This window comes from Paroedura picta, chromosome 2 (assembly GCF_049243985.1).
Source record: "Paroedura picta isolate Pp20150507F chromosome 2, Ppicta_v3.0, whole genome shotgun sequence".
Taxonomy (NCBI): domain Eukaryota; kingdom Metazoa; phylum Chordata; class Lepidosauria; order Squamata; family Gekkonidae; genus Paroedura; species Paroedura picta.
In genome coordinates, this window is record NC_135370.1 from 10,602,879 (window position 1) to 10,620,401 (window position 17,523).

The following is a 17,523-nucleotide window of genomic DNA, read 5'->3' on the forward strand; positions in this document are numbered from 1 at the left end:
CATTGGGGGATAGAGGGTGATGATGACTACTTCAAACCCCCAGGGGGGGGCAATGTTCTTCCTCGCCAATCCCAGCCTCCACCATAGACCTGGCGGAAGAGCTCCGTTTTACAGGCCCTGCGGAACGTTGACAGCTCCCGCAGGAATTTAAAAATTCTGCTTCCAAAAAGTTGACCATAATCTTAATGCCACACTGAAAATTTACAACACCAGAATGATTCCACAGCTCCTTTATGGCAGTGGTCCGCAACCTTTTTAAGGCTGCGGACCAGTGGCGGTGGGGAGGGCGATCGCCCGGCCGCGCACATGCGTTTGCGCCATGCGCGGCCGCAAACGCGCATGCACGGCACTCGGGGGACCACCGCTTTATGGCATACCTATTTGGATCGAAGCCTACAACCAAGATTTAGAAACACTTCTCTTTTTTTATGTCACTTTTTCAAGTTCCCAGGAATGCGGCAAATGATACCATAATTCCTGAATTAGGACGACTTGAAACGAGCCTAGCTGTTAATTTATAAATATTGGCTCTATATTTTATTTATTTGTTTTAGATTTTTATACTGCCCTTCCCTACAGCTCTGGGTGGTTTACATATACTATCATATAACATATAACAATATAATATCCAATGCTCAGCCCAAGTAGCTTACTGGCCACTCTCCTAAGTGATTCCCATAACTCTAAAGTAGTGTTTCCCAACCAGGGGTTTGGCAGGGAGGGAGGGGTTGGAAGGGATCCCTGGCATTTCCCCTGCTGCCTTAACCAGGCTTGGTAACTGGCCATTTCCCTCATTCCCCCTTCCCCTCAAACATGAGTGGTTTAGTCCACTGATGGTTTTCCCAGCTGGGAAGAGGTGGAGCCTGCATACTTATTCCCAACTTAAACTGCCTACTGTGTCTCCCCCGCCCACAATCCACATTAAGCCTGCTTGTTATCATTTATGCTCCTTGGGTAATGTTCCTATCCTGCAGTGCCATTGGGAGGTTCTGTTTTTTTGCCTAATACTGTAAGCAAATACCACATTTTAAGCACTCTCTGTCTAAAGTGGCGTTTCCTTTTGTCTGTTCTGAACCTCCTGCCCTTCGTCTTTCATTGGATGCCTTCTAGTATTTTGGGAGAGGGAGAAAAAGTTCTTTGTCCATGCTCTCCACCCCGTGCATAATTGTATAAGCCTCCTTCATGTGCCCCCTTAGTTGTCACTTTTCTAAACTGAGAAGTCCCAGAAGACTCTTCGGCCTTTCGTCATAGTGAAGGTGCTCCAACCCTCTCATCATCTTGGTCGCCCTCCGCTGCACTTTCCCCAGCTTTTACTGTAGTTCCTTGACACCTGTTGATTATCTCTTTGGGTCCTGACAGGCACAGTGAGCGTGGTGTTTGTTTTGCAGGCTTGGTGGATGAGCAGCAGAAAGTGCGCACCATCAGTGCTTTGGCTATCGCCGCTTTAGCTGAGGCAGCCACTCCATACGGCATAGAATCGTTTGACTCTGTCCTGAAGCCCCTGTGGAAGGGTATCCGTCAGCACAGGGGCAAGGTAAGCCTGCCGTCTCTCGGCCTTCCCTCTGCTCTTCATTTTTTTCAGAAGAGATGCCTGGATGTTCGTTACCCTTTCAGTTAATTTCAGACTTTTGTCTCAATAGGGCCTGGCTGCCTTCCTGAAGGCCATTGGCTACCTGATTCCATTGATGGATGCCGAGTATGCCAATTACTACACCCGAGAAGTCATGTTGATCCTGATCAGAGAGTTCCAGTCTCCTGACGAAGAAATGAAAAAGATCGTGCTGAAGGTAACATGAGAACATCATTGTATTCTCTGTGCTTTTTAACTGTTAATCAGGGATTTGAAAAGTTCTCAGCACACAAAGTGTTTTCAACTTCTGGGTGGGAGGAAAGATTGTAACTCTCCATCCATCCTATGGCCCATGTGTTAATGTAGGCAGGAGAGCCTAAGGGGGTCTGGCAGCCAGGCAAGAGATGATTGGCAGTGGTTTGCCATGGCTGCCCTTGGAGGTCACCCAGGGCCTGCTTAGCTTCTGAGATCTGATGAGATCAGGCTTGCCTAGGCTGTCCAGATCAGACAAGTTTTATTCAGGGTATAAGCTTGTGTATGTGCACAATGTAGTTGCAATGTATGGCTGTGAAAGTTAGACCATAAGGAAGGTCGAGCATCAAAGAATTGAGGCTTTTGAACTCTGGTGCTGGAGAAGACTCTTGCGAGTCCCTTGGACTGCAAGGCGAACAAACCGGTCAGTCCTAGAAGAGATCGGCCCTGACTGCTCCTTAGAAGGCCAGATCCTGAAGATGAAACTCAAATACTTTGGCCACTTCATGAGAAGGAAGGACTCCCTGGAGAAGAGCCTAATGCTGGGAGTGATTGAGGGCAAAAGAAGAAGGGGACAACAGAGAATGAGGTGGCTGGATGGAGTCACTGAAGCAGTCGGTGCAAATTTAAATGGACTCCGGGGAATGGTAGAGGACAGGAAGGCCTGGAGGATCATTGTCCATGGGGTCGCGATGGGTTGGACACAACTTCGCACCTAACAACAACAATGTGCACACTTCTTACATACTGGATGCACACCAGGACAACCTTTAATAAACTTGGTTGGTCTTCAAGGTGCCACTGGACTCAAGTTTTGTTCATTTGCATCAGTCAGACATGGCAACCCATCTGAATCTGTTGTATTTTCTATGGTAATATGACCCTCTGCTTGGCTGAGTTTATAATAACCCAACCCCATCACCTTGCCCAGCATAAGGCCATGTGGCCTTCTCAGACATGGGGAGGACTTTCCTCTGATGGAGACAAGGGCTTTGGGAATGATGAAGAAACTCCCCTAGGATGCAAGAGCCTTTTGTCTTTGACTGAGTGGAGCAGTCTAATTGAAACTAGTAGAAAGTTGGGCTTGGGATGGAAGAAAGAAAGGAGTAGCAGTTGTTTCCATTCCAGCTAGATATTACACAATGCATTGAACTTGATAGTAGAAGCAAATCCCAAGTGTAGCTTTTACACTTTTCTGTACTTGGTCTGACACTGGCCAATAGAACAAATTTACTAATTCTATATCCTGTGTTGGAAGTGGAGAGAAAATCTCATCTCCCGATATGCTAGCTGGTGTTCACACTAATGACATCACTGTCATTCTAATTAGAAATTCAAGAGAGATCCTCTACCTATTAGATGTATTCTGTAGTCTATATTTAGCTTGAAACTGAGGATTTTTTTAAAATTGATTCTCTGAGGAAGGAATAAAAATGAATTAATTTGTTCTCCATGTCTGGGATCTTTGTAGAGATATACTTTTGAAGTTTAATTCCATGCCAAAAAAACAGATCAAATTAACTTCCTTTTAACTTTCTTTAACATGAGCCTAACTTGCATGTTAGGTGCTCAGCACAATTTGCAGCATAACTCCTTTAACAAAAGAACGTAAGAGAAGCCATGCTGGAACAGACCAGTGGCCTATCCAGTCCAATACTCTGTATCTCACAGTGGCCAAAACCCAGGGGACATTAGGATGTCCAGCATTGGGGATCAGAACTCCTAAAGCCCTTCTACTGTCCCCCCCCCCCCCCAAGCATGAAGAATAGAGAGCTGTCTTTCCTTTGGGATAAATGGGAAATTAATTAATACTGTGTGGTTTTTTTCCCCCTAGGTGGTAAAGCAGTGTTGTGGCACAGATGGTGTGGAAGCAAACTACATTAAAACTGAGATTCTTCCTCCGTTTTTCAAACACTTCTGGCAGCACAGGATGGCCTTGGACAGAAGAAATTACAGACAAGTACGGTTGGCTTTTAGTTTACAAAAGCTATGGAGGTGGTTTATATGGGGGTCATGGGCTAGCCTGAAATGCCAGAAGAACCCCTGAATGCCAGAAGAACCCCTGAATGCCAGAAGAACCCCTCCTCAGTCAAGGAGTTTGGCATTTCAGTTTTGTGTTTTGCTGGCAGAAACATATTTCAAAATTATCCAAATACTTACCAGAGTATTAAAAAAATTAGTCCTAATACTTCAGAATATCAGATTACCTGGCAGGAGCGTCTGCTCTTCTCTCCTGGGTACTGCTTTCATTTACAATAAATGGATTTGTTTTGTGGTGGGGAGTGGGGGGTGGGGAGGGCACGGCAGTGTTGATTTTTCCATGTGGGGTCTGAATTTCTTGCGGGGCCCCTGCTTGTGTGTGCTCAACACTGTTTTTCTTTGTGCCGGTTTCAGTTGGTCGACACAACTGTGGAATTGGCCAACAAAGTTGGGGCCGCTGAAATCATTTCCAGGATTGTGGATGACCTGAAAGACGAGGCTGAACAGTACCGAAAAATGGTCATGGAGACTATTGAGAAGATCATGGGGAATCTGGGGGCTGCCGATATTGACCATAAGCTGGAGGAGCAACTCATTGATGGGATTCTGTATGCCTTCCAGGAGCAGACCACTGAGGTATGACCCTGTGCTCAGACTAAGTTTAGAATAACCCATCACCTTGGCCAGCATAAGGCTGTGTGGCCTTCTGAGACACGGGTCAGCTGGCCTTGTTCAAATGAAACAATAATCCATTGGGTTTCCTTGAATCAGCGCCTAGTTGGAAGATTGGAGGTGGGCAAATGTTGTCCCCATCTTCAAGAAGGGGAAATGGAGGTTCTGGTTAACTACCGACCTGTCAGCTTGACGTCGATAGCTGACAGAATTCTAGAACAAATCATCACACAGTCCTTGAGCGGCTAGAGCGGATGGCTGTAATTACTAAGAGTCAGCATGGCTTTCTTAAGAAAACGTCATGTCTGACTAACCTTATCTCTTTTTTTGAGAAAGTTGTAGTTTACCTTGATTTCACTTTTTGATAAGGTTCCACATGATATTCTTATTAACAAGTTGGTAAAATGTGGTATGGATCCTTTTACTGTTAGGTGGATCGAGAACTGGATGACAGATTGCACCCAAAGAGTGCTTGTAAATGGCACATCATCTTATAGAGGAGTGATGAGTGGAGTGCCTCAGGGATCTGTCCTGTGTTGTTCAACATATTTATAAATTATTTGCATGAAGAAATGGGGGGGGGGGGCTTATGAAATGTGCAGATGACACTAAACTGGGATGGGTAGCAAGCAAACCAGAAGACAGAATCAGAATACAGGAGGATCTCGACAAGCTAGAAAACTGGCCTAAAATGAATTTCTATAGTGATAAATGTAAAGTTCTTCATTTAGGTAGGAAAAATCATATGCATCACTATAGCATGGGTGAGACTTGTCTTGGCAGTAGTATGTGTGAAAAGGATCTTATGGCCCTTCCTTCCTTGCATGCCCAGGGAATTGCTGATTGTCGGATCGTAGGTATCGTAGGGAATTGTAGGGAATTGCTACAATTCGTAGGGAATTGCTGGTTGTTGGATTGTAGGTAAATTTCCTCCAGGCCAGGCTGGATTCTGGAGTTTTTTTGTGCTGGGGGGGGGATCATTTGGGCATGAGAGTGGGGTCACTGTGGGTGGGCAGATAGCTGTGAGTTTCCTGTATTGTGCAGGGGGGTGGACTAGATGACCCCAGAGGTCCTTCCAACTGCATGATTCTATTATTACTATCTATCCCATGTTACCCATTGCTTCAGATATGAACTATGACTGGTAATATGTCAAAGTACTAGATTTAAAACCCGTTGCACTTTTAAATACAACGGGCGCTAGGAAGGGGGGAAGAAGGCCTTTTGGGCCTGGGGGGAAGGCCTGCTTCCCCCTCTTCCTCCCGGCCGCGGCGCAGCCTTTCCCCCAGGCCCAGAAGCTCCTGGGCCCGGAGGGGGGGGGAGGCCTCCTTCCCCCCCTCCCCCCCCGATGGCGACCCAGCCTTCCCCCAGGGCCTAGAACTCTTGTCTGTCCTGGTGAGGGCCTGCCCACTCTCCGCCCACTTAGGCCTTAGCCTTTTATTTAACAGCGACCCTCTGTTAAAGATGTTAAAATGTGAAAATCCGTTAGATACCCATTTAATATCTCACATTAGAAAAGCAGCACCCCACCTTGGCCACGTCATGAGCCTGATTTTCCCTTGCTTTTGTATGCAGCAGCTCATCTGTTTTCACTCAGAATTTGTCCTCCTTCTGTATCCTTTTCATGGCCCACATCTGTCAGAAAGAATTTATTTCATCAACAGATAGATTTCCTTTGCTTCTGCCCCGCCTTTCTCTCTGCTGGGGACCCACCAAAGCAGACATCCTCCTGCTCTCTCCTCAGCCCTGTGTGGAAGGTTAGCCAGAGAGTGAATGACCAGGCCCATAGCCAGCCACCCAGTGTCCACGGCACAGTGGGGATTTGCATCCTGGTCTCCCAGATAGGCACCCTGAGCAAAACACAACACTGGTTTTAGAAAAGATCCCTATAAAGAATAACAACATGTATTGCAGGGGAGGAGCTTTGCTGAGTCACTGCTCACTTCATCAGAAAGCTCTTTCCTTGCCCACAAATAGCATTAGTCTTGAAGGTGCTCCTGGGCTCTGGCTCTTTTCTCCTGCTACGGATGGACTCACGCGGCCACCCATCTTGATCTGTCTGAAGAAGTGAGCATGAAAACTCCCCTGCCACAAATGTTGTTCGCCTTGGAGAGCCAGTGGTCCAGTGGTTAGGAGTACAGACTTCTAATCTGGCGAGCCGGGTTTGATTCCCTGTTCCTCCACACACAGACAGCTGGGTGACCTTGGGCTCGCCACAGCACTGATAAAGCTGTTCTGACCAAGCAGTGATATTAGGGCTCTCTCACCTCCCTCACAGGGTGTCTGTTGTGGGGAAAGGAAAGGGAAGGCGAATGCAACTCGCTTTGAGACTCTTTTGGGTAGAGAAAAGTGGCATATAAGAACCAACTTCTTCCTGGACACTGCTCACATGGCTACCAATCTTAATCTGTCTCACTGGTTTTACTTTGGGCTTGGAAATCCCCCTACTAGGCATGCTTTCCTCGCATCTGCTGATGAAAGCATCATGGAGGAGTGATGGGCGGATGATTGGCAGGGCCCTTGTCTCTCCTGTCACCAGAAGTGGAGTGAGATGTAAAATGTTGGCTACAAAGCCATGTTGAAGCGTTGTGGCTTGAACCTTCGTCTTCATCTTGTCTTTGTTTCCTGAACAGGACTCCGTGATGCTGAATGGTTTTGGCACAGTGGTCAATGCTCTCGGCAAGCGAGTCAAGCCGTACCTGCCCCAGATCTGCGGTACAGTTTTGTGGCGTCTAAACAACAAGTCGGCCAAAGTCAGACAGCAGGCTGCCGATCTCATCTCTCGTACTGCCGTGGTCATGAAGACGTGTCAAGAAGTATGTCTTTTTATGTCCTTGCTTAAGCGCGGGGTTAGATCTTGTGGCTCTTAGTGGCCACCTGTTCCTTCAGCCACCAAAGCTCTTTGTTTCTTGTCTGTGAGCTAATTTTATTTCTCCTTCCCCTAGGAAAAATTGATGGGGCACTTGGGTGTGGTGTTGTATGAATACCTGGGTGAAGAATATCCTGAAGTTTTGGGCAGTATCCTAGGAGCACTTAAAGCCATTGTGAATGTAATTGGTGAGTGGAATCGAAACTTTGCAACTCTTTCCCCAGGGAGGTTCATCTGTTCCCTGCTCTTTACAGTTTTTTCACGAGCAGGTGAAGACTTTTTAGTTTCATGTGGCATTCCATCAATGATCCCACCTTCCTGCCCAATGTTTTAATTGCTTTTTTATATCCTTATATGGGTTTTAGCTCGGATTTTGGGAAACATACTGTAAGAAGAGCCCTGCTGGATCAGACCAGCAGTCCATCCAGCCGAGCATCCCATTTCACACAGAGGCCAACCAGTTCCTCTAGAGTAGCGATCCCCAACCTGTGGCCCGCTGACCACATGTGGTCCTTCGACTAATTGGAGGTGGGCCCCGAAGGACGCCTCCTCTCCCCCCCCCCCCGCCCTTTACAACACACTTCATTGTTGTGGTGTGTCTGTATCTTATTTTGAAGGGATGTTTAAACATTACCATAGCGATCAGAGAGCGCTAGGGCAGTGGTTGAGAGTAGAGGAGTAAACTACCCCCCCTCCCACCGGGCCTCAGTAAAAGGCGTTGAGTGGTCCCTGGTGATAAAAAGGTTGGGGACCACTGCTCTAGAGGGTCAACAATAGGGCAGAGAGACTGAGCCCTCCCTTTGATAAGAACCTAAGAAGAGCCCTTCTGAATCAAGCCAGAGGGTCCGTCTAGTCCAGCATCCTGTCCCATATGATGGCTAGACAGTTAGCCAACAAAAGATCAGAGAGGCCGAGCCATCAGAAGAAGAAGAAGAGTTGGTTCTTATATGCTAGTTTTCCCTGCCTGAAGGAGGCTCAAAGCGGCTTACAGTCGCCTTCCCATTCCTCTCCCCACAACAGACACCCTGTGTGGGAGGTGGGGCTGAGAGAGCCCTGCTATTACTGCCCAGTCAGAACAGTTTTCATAGAATCATAGAATCATAGAGTTGGAAGGGGCCATACAGGCCATCTAGTCCAACCCCCTGCTCAACACAGAATTAGCCCTAAGCATCCTAAAGCATCCAAGAAAAGTGTGTATCCAACCTTTGCTTGAAGACTTCCAGTGAGGGGGCGCTCACCACCTCCTTAGGCAGCCTATTCCACTGCTGAACTACTCTGACTGTGAAAAACTTTTTCCTGATATCTAGCCTATATCGTTGTACTTGAAGTTTAAACCCATTACTGCGTGCCCTCTCCTCTGCAGCCAGCAGAAACAGCATCCTGCCCTCCTCCAAGTGACAACCTTTCAAATACTTAAAGAGGGCTATCATGTCCCCTCTCAACCTCCTTTTCTCCAGACTGAACATTCCCAAGTCCCTCAACCTATCTTCATAGGGCTTGGTCCCTTGGCCCCAGATCATCTTCGTCGCTCTCCTCTGTACCCTTTCAATTTTATCGATGTCCTTCTTGAAGTGAGGCCTCCAGAACTGCACACAGTACTCCAGGTGTGGTCTGACCAGTGCCGTATACAATGGGACTATGACATCTTGTGATTTTGATGTGATGCCTCTGTTGATACAGCCCAAAATAGCATTTGCCTTTTTGACCGCTGCATCACACTGCCTGCTCATGTTTAGTTTACAATCCACAAGTACCCCAAGGTCTCGTTCACACACACTGCTACCTAGAAGCGTATCCCCCATCCAGTAGGCATGCTTTTCATTTTTCTGACCCAGATGCAGAACTTTACACTTATCTTTATTGAATTGCATCTTGTTCTCATTTGCCCATTTTTCCATTGTGTTCAGATCTCGTTGAACTCTGTCTCTATCTTCCGGAGTATTTGCCAGTCCTCCCAATTTGGTGTCATCTGCAAACTTGATGAGTAGTCCCTCCACCCCCTCATCTAGATCATTAATAAATATGTTAAAAAGTACCGGGCCAAGCACCGAACCCTGAGGTACCCCGCTACTCACCTCTCTCCAGTCTGATGAAACACCATTGACAACAACTCTTTGAGTGCGGTTCTCTAACCAATTCCCTATCCACCTAACGATCTGAAAATCCAGATTGCAGTCCTTCAACTTATCCATCAGAACATCATGGGGAACCTTGTCAAAAGCTTTACTAAAATCCAAGTAAATGACATCAACCAAATTTCCCCGATCCAGCAAACCTGTTACTTGGTCAAAAAAGGAAACTAGGTTGGTCTGGCAGGACCTGTTGGAGACAAATCCATGCTGACTTCCTTGGATCACCAAATTGTCCTCCAGATGTTTGCAGATCGCTCCCTTTAATATCTGCTCCATTATCTTCCCCACAACAGAGGTCAGACTCACTGGTCTGTAGTTTCCCGGGTCATCCTTCCTCCCTTTTTTGAAGATCGGAATAACGTTTGCTCTTTTCCAGTCCTCCGGGACATCTCCAGTCCTTAAAGACATTCCGAAGATGATGGACAAGGGCTGTGCAAGTTCTCTGGAAAGTTCTTTGAGTACTCTCGGGTGCATTTCATCTGGACCAGGGGATTTGAACTCATCCAGTGCAGCTAAATGCCTCTCGACAACCTCTCTATCCATGTTAACCTGCCACCCAGACACTATCCTTTGGCTACAGCCATCTCTAGATGTGCCTAAGCACTTTGACCTGTGGGAAAAAACAGATGTAAAATAGGCACTAAGCCTTTCTGCTTTCTCTGCATCTTCCGTTAGAGTTTGTCCATCCGCACCCAACAGCGGGCCTATTGCCTCCTTTACTTTACGTTTGCTCCTTACGTAACTGAAAAATCTTTTCTTGTTACAATGGGCTTCCCTGGCCAATCTTAGCTCACTCTCAGCTTTGGCCTTTCTGATGATTGATCTACAGTGCCTAGTAACCTGTAGGTACTCTTCTTTAGAGCTCTGTCCTTCCCTCCATTTCCTGAACATTTTCCTTTTCTTTCTTAGTTCCTCTTGAAGTTCTCTGTTCATCCAAATAGACTTCTTAGAGCTCCTGCAGTGTTTTCGTATTTCTGGAATAGTCATTGATTGAGCATGCAATAGCTCTTGTTTGAGTAGCGCCCACCCTTCACATGCTCCCTTCCCTTCCAGCATTCTCGTCCATGGTATGACACTCATCATGTCTCTGAGTTTATTAAAGTTTGCCCTACGAAAATCCAACATCCGTCAGAACATCAAAAAAAAATCCAACATGTCAGTGCTGTGGCAAGCCCAAGGCCACCCAGCTGGTTGCATGTGGGGTAGGGCAGAATCGAACCCAGCATGCCAGATTAGAAGTCAGCACTCCTAACCACTACACCAAACTGGCTCTTAATAACATAAGAATAAGTCTTTCAATGGCTACTAGCCATGGTGACTGAGGGGACCCTCCACATTCAGAGCAGGAGGCAACTGCAATGGATGGCCTCAGCCTCTATTGTCTTGTTGTTGGCCCTCCAGAGGAACCGGCTGTGTGAGACAGGATGATGGACAAGGTGGACCCTCACTGATTGATCCTGCAGGACTCTTCTCCACAAATCCCCTTGGAAAGCTGTTTATTCCTGTGGCCATCACTACATCTAATTACACCTTCTCTGTTGTCCAGTCTAAACCATAATCTTCATGTGATGCCCTCCACCCCGTGTATAATTTTAAAAGCCTCTGTCATAGTCCCAGCAGACTCCTCCAGCCTTTCCTTTGAGGGAAGGGGCTCCAAACCCCTCACCCTCTTGGTCACCCTCCTCTGCGATGCTCATTGGGAGAGCCAGGACCAGACCTGGACTCAGCCTTCCAAAGGAGGCCACACCATAGATCAGGGGTAGTCAAACTGTGGCCCTCCAGATGTCCATGGACTACAATTCCCAGAAGCCCCTGCCAGCGAATGCTGGCAGGGGCTTCTGGGAATTGTAGTTCATGGACATCCAGAGGGCCGCAGTTTGACTACCCCTGCCATAGATCCATAAATGGGCGTTACAATATTGATCAGGGTTAATGTTTAAAAAATATGGTTTTATTGTGTATGTTTTAATTTGTTAGCTGCCTTGGTGACACTTTACGATATCAATTTTGTTTAAATTTATGTAACCCCTTTAAGAAACAAATTCTGAGTCTAATAAAAAGAATGGGAGACTTATGGTCTTTCTCTGTGTTGAACAGGAATGCACAAAATGACTCCTCCAATCAAAGACTTGCTGCCAAGGCTCACGCCTATCTTGAAGAACAGACACGAGAAAGTGCAGGAGAATTGTATTGACCTGGTCGGCCGTATTGCGGACAGGTAAGGATGACTTGGGTTTCTCTGCTTCATACTGTGCATTGTTAGCTCCCTGCAAGCAGTGTGCTTTTCAGATTTTTCCAAAAAAATATTAAAAACCCAGCTGCTATTGGTGTTTACCCAGAAGCAGCATTTTGGAGGACATTTGGGGATTGCAAAAGTTACAGTTAGTGCTACTGCTCATGGCAGGGGTAGTCAAACTGTGGCCCTCCAGATGTCCATGGACTCCAATTCCCATGAACCCATGCCAGCAAATGCATTGACATTGCCTGTATCTTCTGTGCCTTGTCTGTCAGATGGTCTGAAATGCAGTCCCGTATCACAGAACTCCCATGGCATCTTTAAGACCAGTGAAGTTTAAATCTGCATATAACTTTTTGTGTGTTTGCTCCACTGGACTCCGACATTGTTCTGTTGCTTCTGGCCAACACGGCTGCCCACCTGAATCTTTGCTAAAGCAGGGTCACTTTCTCTTTTTACGTAGGGGAGCAGAATATGTCTCCGCCAGAGAGTGGATGAGGATCTGCTTTGAGTTGCTCGAGTTGTTAAAAGCCCACAAGAAAGCGATCCGAAGAGCGACTGTAAATACATTTGGATATATCGCAAAAGCTATTGGGTAAGTGTCTGTGTGCTTTCAAACAGTGAAAGAAAAGTAAGTACTGCTATGAGGGGTAGATTATTTGAGCTGCTAACGCTGTCAAGAAGCTCTTTATTGTGAAGGCTTTATTAAGATGCTCCAGTTTTCTAGTTACACATTTGTCATTGGACTTGCCGTATCTGTGTACCAAGGATGTGCGCTTCGGCTCAGCTGCCTCGACGATCACTGAAGCCCAAGGAGGCCAGCGCCACGGCTGAGTCCCAGAGCACCTGAAGAGATTCTGGGGGGAAGCTTTTGAGGGTCAGAGCTCCCTTTCTTAGATGCCTCGGGGATAAAGTCTAGCTCTTGCAGAGACTGAAGTGAGAGGATGGTGCTAGCGGAATGTCTGATCGGAGGCTCCGCTATATGGATGTTAAATAGAATCCTCCTTCAGCGGCCCGTTTTGAGCCAGAAGAAAATTGATTTGTCACTTGTGTACTGAAGGAAGAATCAAAGGCCACAGCCTGGGGCTGTCTGGAATGTAACAGCGGCCCCTTGAGCAGATTTCTGCTGGCAGGTACCATTGCTTGGAGTGTTCTGCTTCCTTGTGTTTCAGACCCCACGATGTGCTGGCGACTCTGCTGAACAACTTGAAGGTGCAAGAAAGGCAGAACCGGGTGTGCACGACAGTTGCCATTGCCATTGTGGCCGAAACCTGCTCCCCCTTCACCGTCCTGCCCGCCCTCATGAATGAATATCGAGTCCCAGAGCTGAATGTTCAGAACGGTGTGCTAAAATCGCTTTCCTTCCTCTTTGAATATATCGGGGAAATGGGGAAGGACTACATCTACGCCGTAACCCCATTGCTCGAAGATGCTTTAATGGACAGGTCAGTTGCTTAAACATCTCTCCAACTGTGGTGCTTCTTGAATTGCGGGAGACAGCCAAGGAAGTCCAGGGTTGCGATGCAGAGTCAAGTAGTGGCAAACCACTTCTGAACATCTGTTTCCTTGAAAACCTTACTGGGCTGCTGTAATTCAGTTGCAACTTGACGGCAAAATGAAATAAAGTATTTTAAAAAATGGAACTCCTTTTGTAATAAGAACACAAGACAAGCCATGTTGGAACAGGCCAATGGCTCATCTTTCCCACATGGGCCAAACTGCAGGTGCCCTCAGGTGGTTCACCAGCAGGGCCAGAAGTGGTTGTACTGGTGAGCTGAAGATATGTACTATTTCTTTGCCTAAATCTGTCATAATCTTTATCTTCTGTGGTTTCTTAAAGCAGTTAGCCAAAGATGCTGAGCTTTTAGTTAGCTGCAGTGGGTTGAAGCAGTGTCCCTGGGATCAGACTTTCCTTACTTTGGCAGCAACATCCCCTGAAGCATCAGATCCTGGGAACAGCCGGGGGGGGGGGGTCAGTGTGAGAGGGAGGAATCAGCAGGAAAAGAGCTTTCTCCCACTAGCCAAGAGTCTTCCATCAGCAGTAAAACACAGTTAAAAGGGAAGCGGATGTTTTTGAGTGAAATAGAAGCACATTTCGGAGACACACGAGAGCTTGTTTCCAGGATTTGTGACAATGTGCAGGGACTTCTAAGCTCTCCCCTAGGACTCTTTTCAGAAGCTGTTGTTGGATCCATGGGACTCAGCCAGCTACCATCCCGTCTCACATCTTGCGTTTCTGAAGATGGTCGAAAGGGCTGCCATGGACCAACTTACAGCATACCTAGATGAAGCTCCATCCTTTGACCCATTCCAGCCTGGCTTCCGACCTGGCCATGGGGGTGTGGGGAGGGCAGCAGTACTGGTTGTCCTGGCCCCTGCCTGGTGGAAGAAGCTTCCAGAAGAGCTGTGGGTCCTGCAGGAACCTCCTCAGTTTCAAAGGGCCTGCAAAATGGAGCTCTTCCACCAGGCTTTAGGTGAGGGCTAATGAATGACGGAAAAGGACACCATCATATGGTCCCTCCTTAAAGTAACCCACCCCCTGAATGGAAGAAGGTGAGGCAGAAACTAAGACCCATAGCTGATGAGGGCATTGAATAGTTTTAACTGGTTTAAATTGTGTTTTTTCTCTTGATTGCAGCTGTGTTATAAATATTTGAATGCTGTGAACCACCCCAAACTGGCAATGCCAAAAGGGATGTTGCGAAACAAATAAACAAGTATTCCTGTCCTGTTTTTCCTTTCCAGGGACCTCGTTCACAGGCAGACAGCCAGCGCCGTGGTGCAGCACATGTCTCTTGGGGTGTATGGCTTCGGTTGTGAAGATTCGCTGAATCACTTGTTAAATTACGTGTGGCCTAATGTGTTTGAAACATCGCCTCACGTCATCCAAGCAGTCATGGGGGCACTGGAGGGCCTGCGGGTTGCAATTGGGCCTTGCCGAATGTTGCAGTATTGTTTACAGGTAGGTTTTTCTCCAAAGCGTGTGCCAGAGGGGGAGAAAGAGCAACAAACCTTTCAGATCTACGTTTTAGTGTGCATACACACTTCATCGTCCATGCACACAGGAGCAAAATACCTTGAACAAAACTGTCTTGGCCTTTAAGCTGACCCTGGACGCAAACTTTGTCTTGCCTCTTCAGACAGACATGGCGACACGCCTGAAAGAAAAAGTTAATGTATAAGATTGAGCAATTATTTCTTTTAAGGCAGCCTCCACGCTTGCTGTTTTAATTTACATAAATCCATTTGCAAGACATTGCATGATGTGGGGGGCCATCACTGTTGTAGCAAGAATTTGTGCCTTTTTATGGCTGGTGGGCCAGTACTGCTCCATGTCAGTTTTCCTCACTGGATGTCTGCCATGAGCAGAGCATGAGCCATGAACATGAGCAATAGCTGCATTAGAGCAAATCGTTGAAGCAGTTAGGTCCAGCCATGTAAGCACACCCAGTGTGATAAAAGCTGGGGAGCTCTCTTAGATGGCAAGCAAATGGGTGGCATGGAATGCTGACTGTAGAGTGACACTGGAAAGCTCCTGTCTACTGACAGCTGTCTTTGCTGCCCAAGGGCAGATTTTGCGGGGACTGCAAACGGGTGTGACTATTTGCAGATGAATAGAGTCTGAGTCCAGTAGCCCCTTTAAGAACAAGCTAATTTTATTCAAGGTATAAGCCTTGGTGTGCACACACATTTCTTCAGATATTGCATGCATGCACACTAAAGAGGTATCATCTGGGCATGGAACTGAGGTCACTGTGGGTGGGAGGTAGTTGTGAGTTCCTGTATTCTGCAGGGGGACTAGATGACCCTGGAGGTCCCTTCCAGCTCTATGATTCTAAACTTTATATCTTTAATGCTTCTGGACTCAGCCGTTGTTCTGTTGCTTCAGGCCATCATGGCTGCCCACTGAATCTAAATACTTGATTTGTTTTCAAGTCCATCTGAGATGGCAACACCTTGCGATTTAATTTTTTTTGGGGGGATGGGTTGTGTCCCCAATGTTTTTGAGCCACTGGGCACTTTGGGAATTCTGGCACAGTGGTAACAGCCAAACATGGCCACCTCAGGAGGCGGAGCCATTCATAAAATGGTTGCTGCAGTGTACCTTCTTTTACATAGTGAGGATCATGTCAGACCTTATCTCTTTTTTTGAGAAACTTACTACCTAGCTAGATCGGGAATGCTGTAGACATAGTTTATCTTGATTTCAGTAAGTCTTTTGATAAGGTTCCACATGATGTTAACAAGTTGGTAAAATGTGATGTGTATCGAGAACTGGGTGACAGATTGCACCCAAAGAGTGCTTGTGAATGGATCCTCATCTTCTTGAAGAGGAATGAGGAGTGGAGTGCCCCAGGGATCTCTCCTGCCAATGTCTTTATAAATGACTTGGATGAAGGGATAGAGGAGGTACTTATGAAATGTGCAGATGAGTCTAAACTGGGAAGGGTAGCAAACACACCAGAAGACAGAATCAGAATGCAAGGTGATCTTGACAGGCTAGAAAACTGGGCTAAAATGAATAATGAATTTCAATAGCAAACGCTGGCAGGGGCTCATGGGAATTGTAGTCCATGGACATCTGGAGGTCCACAGGTTGACTACCCCTGGACTATCCTGCTTTCTTTCAAACAGAGAAAAATGTTGGTGGGTGGGATGTTAATTTTCCTTATACCTGTTTTCTAGGGTTTGTTTCACCCTGCCAGAAAAGTCAGAGATGTGTATTGGAAAATCTACAACTCCATCTATATCGGCTCACAGGATGCTCTGATCGCACATTATCCGCGAATCTACAATGACGACAAGAACACCTACATTCGCTACGAACTTGACTATGTCCTGTAACTTTATTCCTCCTTTGTTGTTGGTGTTCAGTGCACAGCTGTTCCACACTTGGTCCAGAGCTGGCGATGTACAATTTTTAAGATACTGCAGATCAGCCTAGAGCAGATCAGGGGCAGAGCTTAGAAACCCTGTAGCATGATTTTTAAATAACACGTCCTTGTTTCTTTTGATGTTTAAAAAGCCAGTCGTGACCAAGAACACAGTGATTATAAAGAGTCCCAGGAGGCTTTTTGTTTTGGATTAATCTTGATGAGGATTTAGGTTCCATTCCTTGTGTTTGAAGGGGCTGTTTATTTGAGAAATAAACATTTGTGTATAAAATATCAGTGGTTATGTGTTTGAGCATTTTCAGAGGGGGAGACGTCCCAACGGGTCTCGGACAGACGGTCGCGCAGCAATTTATGTATAAAAGGTGGCATATTACATTTTAACCCTCTTTGTCATACCCTAGCTTTAAATAAAAGAAATGTTCAAAATCTTGCTTTGTTATTGCACTGGGGAAATTGACTTACCAAGTTGGTATTGTGGATTTATTTGCACTTGCTGAATTCGGAGCAGTGTGAGAAGAAGTGCACAGTGATTTGTGACAGCTCATCTCCTGCCACAAAGTTTATTAGTCCTTAAAGTGCTACTGGACCTTGTCTGCTGCTTCAGAGTACTTTGGAATTTCTCGTGCTCTTTGTAGCCCTGCCAAACACTGGGTGACAATTTTGTCTAAAGTTTCATGGAAAACTGAACTGCATAGATACTCCAGACAAGTTTAGTAGTACCGTTAAACTGTAGAAGCATCTTTATTGTATTTCGGAGCAGTGGGTGTCCCTCCTTGCTTGGGGGTGAAGACTAATTCCACTTCATGGATGAAAAGTGTAGGGAGTTTCATGTATAGCCAGCCTAGTGCTTATCCTTCCAATGGGAAAGAATGAGGATCTTTGGTGTTCTGTCTCTTATTCCATAAGGACAGATAGAT

General features: G+C 46.5%; 1 protein-coding gene across 2 annotated transcripts in view; it reads left to right on the plus strand.

Annotated features, from left to right (window-relative positions):
- The window catches only part of SF3B1 (splicing factor 3b subunit 1), a 40,723-nt gene extending 23,691 nt beyond the window's left edge, over positions 1–17,032 (plus strand). For both annotated transcript variants that reach the window (XM_077319349.1, XM_077319350.1), the window contains 11 exons: positions 1,389–1,534; positions 1,641–1,787; positions 3,657–3,782; positions 4,217–4,438; positions 7,108–7,290; positions 7,420–7,531; positions 11,573–11,693; positions 12,175–12,306; positions 12,884–13,156; positions 14,457–14,673; positions 16,398–17,032. In XM_077319349.1, the coding sequence (XP_077175464.1) occupies positions 1,389–1,534; positions 1,641–1,787; positions 3,657–3,782; positions 4,217–4,438; positions 7,108–7,290; positions 7,420–7,531; positions 11,573–11,693; positions 12,175–12,306; positions 12,884–13,156; positions 14,457–14,673; positions 16,398–16,556 (1,838 nt within the window). In that variant the 3' untranslated portion in view covers positions 16,557–17,032. The remainder of the gene's footprint in view (positions 1–1,388; positions 1,535–1,640; positions 1,788–3,656; positions 3,783–4,216; positions 4,439–7,107; positions 7,291–7,419; positions 7,532–11,572; positions 11,694–12,174; positions 12,307–12,883; positions 13,157–14,456; positions 14,674–16,397) is intronic.
- The last annotated feature ends 491 nt before the right edge of the window (positions 17,033–17,523 follow it).